The 10,414-nt window shown below is 34.9% G+C and overlaps 1 protein-coding gene across 1 annotated transcript in view; it reads right to left on the bottom strand.

The window, feature by feature from the left end:
- Positions 1 to 8,330: 8,330 nt before the first annotated feature.
- immp2l (inner mitochondrial membrane peptidase subunit 2) overlaps positions 8,331 to 10,414 on the bottom strand; it is a 116,345-nt gene continuing 114,261 nt past the window's right edge. Inside the window, exon 6 of the mRNA XM_052120236.1 lies at positions 8,331 to 9,063. Coding sequence (XP_051976196.1) covers positions 8,920 to 9,063 — 144 coding nt within the window. The 3' untranslated portion in view covers positions 8,331 to 8,919. The remainder of the gene's footprint in view (positions 9,064 to 10,414) is intronic.

The raw sequence follows: 10,414 nt of genomic DNA, 5'->3' as shown, positions 1-10,414 counted from the left end.
TAATTTTATTTGCACTCAGAAATTATATGTGACTTTGTTAAAAGCTGTTCCTGGTGGTTTGGTTCAGATAGTTAAAGGTGCATTGTGTTATTCACCTGTGATTCCGAGATTGAAAAGTTTAACAATTTCTGGACTTAATTTTACAGAGGAGGGATGTAAGATTAAAGTTTTAAGAACATTGGTAAATATAGAGACTTTCCCTTGTAAAGTTAAAAAGAGACCTCTTATATTTGATTTCCCGAAAGACACAGTGGGTCAAATTAGAACAAGATTTCTCACTTTTCCACTTTTTCCAAAGGTAAAAGAGGTTCAGTTTAAAATTATTAATGATATTTATCCTTGTAATGATTTCCTCAGACACAGATTTAATATGGATTGTAATGAGTGCACCTTTTGCGAAGCAGATATAGAGTCGTTGGAACATTTATTTTATTTATGCAAATTCTCAAAGAAATTCTGGGATGACCTTTATGGTTGGTTAAGATTGAAATATGAAATACCTGACTTTAATTTTAAAACTATAAAATATTTGTTTTTTTCTTTGAATTACGATCATGAGTTTTTGGTGAACAATATTGTGCTGTTGGCCAATTACTTCATACACAAATGCAGATTCTTTAAGAACCCTCCCATTTTCTTACTTTTCCATAAAGATTTAATGATCTTCTTTAAATCTTTAAGACTTGTGCATAACAAAAAGCCCTTAAATTGTATAATCTTTTGAAGGTATTTTTTGATGATTACCCCTTGTGTAATATTTTATTTGTTATTTAAGTGTTTTTTTTTTTTTTTTTTCAGATTTATGGTATTTATTTATATTTTGTGCTGCTATTTAGACTTCTTTGTAATTGGATAAGATTTGTATCTTGAGGTTTGTTTGGTATTTTGTATGTTTCTTTAAGCAATTAATAAAAAAATAATAATAATAAAAAAAAACTTTCATGACTGGAAACAGTTTCACGGGACGATTACTGGTGAAACCAGTCAGTAATTTGATAGATAAACTAAACGCATTGTAGATTAAATGAAACGAGAGCACTCACGCACAGTCTGTCAAATATTTATATTTAAAACGGAAAATATAGCGATATTCTATGCAAAAGGTTTCAATGAAGGATGTGTAATTTCACAATTGTGATGCCAGGTCCGGAATACCCGCGTCAGAATCGCGCTTTATATTAATTTTAATTTTACAGTTTACAATTTTATTTTAAAATGCATTGTTTAGTGACTTTTTCAGATTAAGATTACTAGCATTAATTACGTAATACATAAACTATAGCTTGTTTTTCTCAAAGAATAAAAACACATATTGGATAAAAAAAATGGTATATCCTATTTTTGTTTTAATAAAATGCACCAATATCAAAACATTATTCCGCCAAAGAAAACGCTAAAGCAAACTCAATGTCTTTGTTCAGCCACAAGATGTCACTGTTTCACTATCCTGAATGGTTGAACAGACTCTGTCGACTGAAACCGAGTTGCAAACTGGTCCTCACAATTATCAAGGATCTGTGATGATTAATCGGCCCTTTAAGACTCTAAAATAATCGTTATCTCTACAAATGGAAACTGAGATTTACCTTTTATTTTACTTATATGCAATTTGTACATTTGCTTTGCTATAAAACAAAATGTTCTCACACTCAATTGAAACAAAAACACAGCTTTTTTTAAAAAATTTCTCTAAGGTCAATGCCACACACCTAGGGGTATCTATCTAAATACACTAATTTCCAACATACAACATACAATAACCTATTTTCTAAAATACCCCTTACGATCCTGAAAAGAAGGCGCAAAGTGCTCTGATAACACACAAAGCGCCAAATGGATGATGAATCAGTTAATGAGCTTATTACCCTTTGCAAATATCCTGTGGCTGCCATTACCAAGGGCTTGGGGGATGTCAAGGTAATAATAAAACAGCTTCTTTACTCCATGTTACTTATCAGTGAAACCACACAACTGCAAGCTGCCTTGAGGCCCTGAGCAGAGGATTGTGTTTTAATTGGGTCAGCCTCATTCTGCAGCCTGTTGCCACCACATGAGCGAACAAAGAAAGCTGGAAAAAGCAAAGCAAATCTATGCCTTATTAGAGGATGCATGAGATATTGGAGACTTCATGTGTCTGGAACATACATGGACTACTACAATTCTGTTACTCCCTTATGACAAATATGCTTTTATGCAAGAAATACATTATTCCTCCTATTCTTTTCAAGTAGGCCCGCTTACTTTGTTATTCGTGTCCATTTTTTATTTATTTTTATTTAAAGAAATTATTTAAAAAAATTCTTCCCTTAAGTAAAATCAATAAAATGTTGCCCTTATTTTGGGATTTTATGTTTTTTAGGTCATATTTACATTTAACAATTTCACCATTCATTGGCATATACAAATAAGCACTATTCAATTTAACGTCAAAACATTAAAAACCTTCAGTTGAAACATCAAGAAAATAAGAGATGTGACATGTATTGGAGGTAGATTGCTGCCACCTGATGAAAAAAGAAAAACGTCACGACTTGAAAATCATGTTATGACAGTAACATCAAGTAGTGGGTGCAGCGTTCTATGCATCCGCCTACTGTGTTGTAATGCTACATTTTACCACAAGTAAAATGTATTTAGATATATATTTAAACATTATCAAACTATTATTTGTCAAAGTTTAGCATTTGTTTTTAACTGTTTTAAAATGTCAGTTTTTGTAATAATGTCCCATAATGCTTACAATCAAACCTGAACTGGTGTTCAGAGAAGACATACAATAATAATTTTGTTAACAATCATTTATTTCAAAGATCAAAATTCAATAACTTAGAGTAAATTAATAATAATGTCAAGAAAATCAACAGTAACAAACAGAAATGAACAGCAATGGACTATGAAAATTAAATTAGAGCAGAAGAAAAGATCAGACTTTGTTCTCTCTGTGTGTGTGTGTGTGTGTGTGTGTGTGTGTGCTTTTGTGTATTGAGTTCTGCGTTCTGTGTTAGTTTCACCCATTTATCATTAATATCCATTTATAAACAGTGACAAAGTCTTGTACCAATCAGATAAACAAAGCCCTTTCAATTACATCAGAAAAATTGATTTCGGTCAAAAATGACCGAACAGAATGGGAAGGTTAGGTACTAGTTATGAACCATGAAAGGCTCCTTATTACTATTAGATCAAGTTACTCTGGTTTCTGTAAAACAAACTATGGTTGTCCTATTTGTTATGTAAAAATAGTTGCTTAAAAACAAAGTAAAAATGCCATATAGCTGCAATAAAGTTTATTTTTTGTATGTATTGCACTGCCTGGCCAAAAAAGTTGCATACTCTAATATTTCATTGGACCACCTTTAGCATTGATTATGGTGTGCATTCGTCGTGGCATTGTTTCGACAACCTTATGCATCGTCACAACATTTATTTCCATCCGGATTTACCTTTATGTTTGGCGAGATCTTGTATTTATGACAGGAGAGTCGAACCACTCAGTTAAGTCTTCTCCAGCACATCCCAAATACGTTCAATGGGGTTAAGGTCAGGACTCTGTGGTGGCTTATTTATGTGTGAAAATGATTCCTCATGCTCCCTGAACCACTCTTTCACAATTTGAACCTGATGAATCTTGGCATTGTCATCCTGGAATATGCCCGTGCCGTCAGGGAAGAAAACATCCATTGACGGGATAACCTGGTCATTCAGTACATTCAGGTATTCAGCTGACTTCATTTTATTGCCGCATAACGTTGATGAGCCTAGACCTGACCAACTGAAGCAACCCCAGATCATAACACTGTCTCCAGAGAGTGGGCACTTGTACAGTGGGCACTATGCATGAAGGGTGCATCACTTCATGCGCTTCCCTTTTTACCCTGATGCGCCCATCGCTTTGGAATAGGGTAAATCTGGACTCATCAGACCACATGAGTCGTGTTTTCGGATTAGCTTCATTAATAAGTGGTCTTGTGGCCACACAGCTGTTTAGTCCCTATCTTGTAAGTTCTTGTCACATTGTGTGTATGTGGAAATGCTCTTACTTTCACCATTCATTTCATTTCACTTTCTTTCCAACCACATTTCTTCCACAAAGCTGGCGGTTCACCACTATACTTCCAGGTTTTAATAATGCGTTGGACAGTTCTTAACCCAATACCAGTGATTTCAGCAATATCCTTGGTTGTTTTCTTTGCTTGATGCAGGCCAATAATTTGCCCCTTCTCAAACACAGTAACATCTTTTCCATGATCACGGGATTTGTCTTCCGACATGGTTGTTTAAGAAATGAGAAGCTACACAATGCATCAGTTTGGGTTAAAAGAATTGTTGCCAGCTGAAACATATAAATCATTTAAAGTGATTAAACTCCAATTAAAGTCTCTTAATATCTGCTTATTTAAATCCAAACGTGACTTTTTTTCTTTTCTGGCCAGGCATTGTTTTTCCATCAGTAAATACCACAGAAATACCAAAGTTACTTTACAGTTAGGGGTGCAATAGTGATACTCTGGTAAATCTTAATTGGCTTGTACATTTAGGTTGATATATATTTTAGCAACTTCATACAAGTCTTTTTAAGTTAAATATAGGCTTTTCCTAATCCAAACAATTACTTATTGTAAAACAGTTAAAGGATGGGCAAGGAGGAGGCGAGAACCGGCTTCTCAATATAAATTATAATTTAATGAAAACTCAAAAACACATAAACAAACACACATGACGGACATGCCCGTAATTCTCTCTCTCTCTCTCTCTCTCTCTCTCGAACCATCGTCACCGGCCGCCTTTATCCCTCGCGCGCCTCATCAGGCCGATTGGGGACCGGGCGCGCGATATTCCGCCCCGGCCCCGCCCCCCTCCGCTCCACACTTATTTAGAAAGTATACAACATCATTTGATTTAAAGGGCACTGAGGGTCAAGAAAAGGTCATTCTTATATTTTGCCTCAGAATAATTTGTTGCTGCAATCTGGTACAGGTTTATGTTTTGACTTTAGCCATTTATGAATATTTAATATTAAATAAAAAATAGAGTCCTTTACATTCCTGGCATTGTGAAGTGTTCAGCACAGCTTCATGCTAAATATTAAACACTTGAACAGGGTTACTTTTGAAATGTATTCCACTACAGATTTTATTATGCTGTAAAATGTAACGTATTCTGTTAGATTACTCAAGGTCAGTAATTTATTCGAAATACTTTGGATTGCTTCTTTAGCACTGGTAGATTTTTTCACTTGTTTTGACTATAAAACTCTATAAAAATACACGCTTAAAAATACATTCTCTGAAAAACATAAATATCTTATGCAGTGTTCTTTCTAAAACAAAATAAATCTAACTGATCTTGTTTTAAGGATTTTTATTATAATTTTACAGGAAAACAAAAAAAAAATATTATCAAGAATATTATTTTTGCCCTAATATCAAAGGTCTTGCTAGAAAAAAATACATTATGATTCAACGTGAATTATCTTGACAAAAAATATAATGTCTGGAAACATGTGAATGTAAAATGGCTAGAAATAAAATTTTAGCTTAGTGTAAAGCTGAAATGTACACAAGGTTTATTTCTATTTCTTCTGCTCCAAACTTACTTCAAACTTACTTCTCTGTCTGCTCGTGTGAATGTAACACATCATAAAAAAGTGTTTCACTGCTGTTCAAATGCACTTTAGATCACATCATTTATATGTATAAATGTTTCCATCTGAAAGGACTAAATATTAAATGAAACAAATGACAATAAAATGCAAAGTAATCTCTTCAGTAATCAGAATACTTTTTGAATGTAACTGTATTCTAATTACCAATGATTTAAATTGTAACTGTAGTGGAATAGTTACTTATATTTTGTATTTTAAATATGCAATCCTGTTATGTATTCTGTTACTCCCAAACCCTGACTATTGAATGCTGCGGCACTAAACAAAGACATTCTTATGTACTGTAATTACTGTACAAAGGTTTCTTGAATTTTCAGCTATTTTTTGGATATAATTATGCTATAAGGGTTACAACCACTTTTGTAATTGATATTTCTGGCCTTTTCCATTCATTCTTAATTATTAGATAATAATTTTCTAAATAATTGCACAGAAATTTCAGGTACCAATTCTTGGAATGTATCAATTTAAGACAAATTCAAGACATATCTATGCCCTCGAGTAGAAAGCATGTGGAGTCTCCATGGTACCAAAAAAGATTCATGAGAAGGATACACAGTTCAACTTGCATCTACATCAACAACTGAAAGTGAACATCTCTTTGACTCTGTAAGGTAAATTCTATTTGGTCCTTCAATTTCCTCTTGTGGATATGTAATGTGGTTGTCATGTTCAATAAGCGATTGCTTCCCCTCTGAAATAAGTTGCTATGACATGCTTGTTCCCCATGTCCTTCTAGAGAAGATTAAAAGCTTGATATTGAACTCATGTTTTGTCACTAAAGCAAGACATCTTGTTTACCCAGGATGAGAAGAGAATACAGAATGTCAGACATGAAAATAATGTTTTCTCTATATATGGGTGATTCTTCAATTACAGGAACTTTTTTGACTCCTAGGAGGATAAATAAAAAAAAATCTTCACCCCCTCAAAAAAAATAAATAAAAAAATAATGTTTTATAGAATAGATTAAACTTTTTCAAATTTTTAAGAGTGTTGAAATGTTGCATTTGCCATTGCATTTCTCGATTTTGTGTTTTTTCCTTCTCCCACTTACTCCCGAATTTGGAATTCCCAATGCACAAAGCCCTCGCGGTGACATAGTGACTCACCTCAATCCGGGTGGCGGAGGACTAATCTCAAGTTGCATCCGCAACCGAGACTGGCAATCTGCACATCTTATCACGTGGCACGATTAATGCATTTAAAATTTAACTCATTATACAGACGCACACTTCACAACACACACACAACAGCGCTTTGTGTCAGTGATCAAATGGAGAAAGGAGCTCTTGTGACAGAAATGATTGCAGAAGCCTATATAAGGCACATTTAAATGACCACACAAACACATCAAGTCTGAAAATTGTCAAAACGCACAATGAGACGTTTTTGTCTGCTAGCGCTTTTCATGTGGAGTTCAAAGCAGCGCTTGATGGCGCTAACGCAAATCAAGGCTTTATGATTGCTGTAGCAAAGCGGATAGCCACAGTCCACAGGCTGTTTAATATTGTGGAGGAAGTGAGTTTAAGAGATTTAATGCCCATCGCAATAAATATGCAACCGATGGGGAGACTAGTTCTTTCAATTAATCAATCTCCCAATTAGACTTTGGGAAACGTTTCATGTTATTTGAATTGGTGCTATTTTAGTGCATTTCTATCTTTATACTGTGAAAGGCTTTGTTTGGAAAATGTTAATAAGGCATTATATTGTTACATATTCTTTTGTTTTCTTTCCTTTTTTGTGATTAAAAAAATGATCGACTGACAACACTATTATATTCACAGCACAACTTATACTGTATATTTATAAATTTAATAAAAAAAGTTTAAAAGTCAGGGATATTCTGAATTGCAAAAAATAAGTAACATATACAAACTATACCAGTTTGAAGATCAGTAATGTAAATAATTGTACAATGTTTACATTATGCTCTGACAGTAGCTTTTTATGTGTTATTACCAAACGGGTTATTTTTCTGATAACTGTAATAGAAAAAATCTATTTATTTTTATTTTTACATATTTAAACTTAACTGGTTGATTAAGGTCATGATTTCATTAAGGTTTGAAGATTTCAAGTAGTTAAAAGTACCACTAATAGAAGAATCACCCATACCCTGTATGCACCATTTCAAATCTTCAAGCTCTGCATGTCGGCAGCTCCATCATCTTCTGTTTGTGAGTATTCCCTGGTGCACTTTAGCCCTAAGGCTGTCTTTGTTGATTTATGTTTGACAGCCATTGAACTCATCACAGCCTTGTATGAATATCGGTATTGACCTGTGGCCACTCACATTAAATTAGATCGACTTTATTCTTGCATGGTTCTGCCTTCCCTCTTGAAGCAATCTGCAAATTCATAGATATGGCATTTAAGGACAAATTTATCTTTAATTTATCATAAGATCAATAGAAAATTGCAGCTAATTTAGCTTTTACATAGAGTTTGTGCATATGGAAATACTTTATCCACAGCACAGAACAGGTGGTTATGTCAGATACCACTAGTATAACACAAACTATAATCTATAGTGGCTAAATTTGACTCTTAGGAAATCTACTGCAATAAAATGGAAATATATTAGGATTTATTGCACTGCAAAACATCCAGATAGATGACTAGCATGTGACTTGTAAATAACAGGACATTTTGTTGGTCACTTGGTTTCTTCTATTCTATTTTGCTGGGTATCTTCACCCACTGCTTCACATAACTGTATATTAAATGTCATTTATGCTCATATTGGCTGTAATTATGTCATTGTGCAGGATTTTTGCTTTCAGTGTGGACAAACAAAGTGTCACTGAAAGCTTGTCAAGTAAATTGATCTTCTCATTGCCCATGAGACATTCTGTTTGAAAACTAATTGACTAACTAGTTTGTCAATAATGTGATAACACCATTTAAATGGCTGCCAAATATTTGTATTTTTTGGACACAATAGGCCATTAGAAATAAATAATTAATTAAATGATTGTATCCCATTGCATCGCATGTCTTTTATTAGTCAAAACTAAAATAATTTAGTACCTTTATGCATTTGATCTTTAATTTGGACCAAAAACACAAACCTACACAAGGGGTAAAAATATGTACATTGGACAATAACTATTCAAGCTGCTGCTGAAGAGCTCATTCCAGGGCACTGATCTGGTCCACATGGTTTCAACCAGAACATTTATATAGTCCATAATACAACTGGGCCATGTACATTATGGCTGACATGGTTAAATAATTGGCTTTTCAGTTCAGTCATCGTAACTGTCCTCTCTTGCTCCATCCCAATTTAACAGGGGTTGTCGTTCAGGGGGGAGTGACGGCTCTATCCGCTGCCACCGACTAGGTGGCCAGATGATGTGGGACGCCCGACCGTGGAGAAGACCAAGTGAAACCTGTGGGGAACAGAATCATCATGCTTTGACGAATAGTACTACAAAGTTTAACCATATTAAGAAAAACCAACATAAAATTAAATAAATAATTGATATCTAGAGGGAAATGTTTTTTGAAAGACAGTCGTTGGGCTTTTCACATATTCTTGTTTTGAGATGAGCTACCAGTTGAAGTACTGACCGGTACCTCTTGGCAATGCCAAGATCATGGGTTTGATTCACAGGGAACACGTAAACTGTACAATGTATACTTGTCAGTACACTGAAACGGGATGTTCACACCAAACAATTTTCAATAGTTTTTCTATGTAAACATGTGTTAGACAAATGACTATGACCACTGCACCACATCTTGCCATTTTTTTCCACATCTCAGCAGGAGCACTATGGTATTTAGATGCCATGACCTAGTTATAAAAAACTTTGAGTTAAAAAATGCATTTCGAGAAACCTGCGTTCTGTTATAATTGTTGTGCAAGTTTTTTTTAGTACAAGGACCGGTGATCGGTCTGAATTGCCCCTAATGGCTGAAACCAACTCTACGCAAGTACGTGAATACAGGTGCTTCTAGCTCTCAAACTCATTTAGTGTGTTGTTGTGTTCCAAAATGTGTCAGATTGCAATTCATAACACATGTTGCATTCTAACATTACTGCAAGGGGCGGAAAAAGTGGACATTAGAGTGAACTGTCCACTTTAAAGGTGATTTTTCGAGACTTAAGTCTCTGCCAGGGTCGTAGCACCAAATTTTAGGCCCCGGGCACAGAACTATTTTAGGGCCCCCTGCCCCTGTACCGGTTTTTAGTGGGGATAACATCCAGTATAAACGTTTTAGATGGATATTTACCAGTACTAATTCATAACTTTTACTCCTTTTTCTTTTGAATGTCAGATTTTGTATTAATTTCAGACTAAGCAAATCATATAATGATGTGTAGTCAGTTTGGTCCGCATGCTGACTGATGAACCAGACCACTTCTGCTTTTGTTGAGGGGGGTGGGGGTCACTAAAATAGGAAGCGGCAAGGAAGATCATAGGGGAACTCCCCATTTTTATAGGGGGAAAATAGAGTCATGCAACATTTTATTCCAACAATAGCATGTTATTTCTATACATAACAAATTATAATATGATGGCATATCAATGAAGCCTTTCTGTGGGCCCCCCTCCAGTGAGGGCCCCTGTTACACAGGTCCATCATTACTCGCAGTCCGACGACCCTGGTCCCTGCAGAACAAAAATGGGCGTTTCCCAATCAGTGGCTGTTTTCAAACCGGGATGGGCATTTTTCAACTGCTTTACACGATTTGCCTCCTACATTGAGATTTCCTACTTTCATTAGATAGTTGAG

Source organism: Xyrauchen texanus, chromosome 46 (assembly GCF_025860055.1).
Source record: "Xyrauchen texanus isolate HMW12.3.18 chromosome 46, RBS_HiC_50CHRs, whole genome shotgun sequence".
Lineage (NCBI taxonomy): Eukaryota > Metazoa > Chordata > Actinopteri > Cypriniformes > Catostomidae > Xyrauchen > Xyrauchen texanus.
This window is presented reverse-complemented; position numbering and strand designations above follow the sequence as displayed.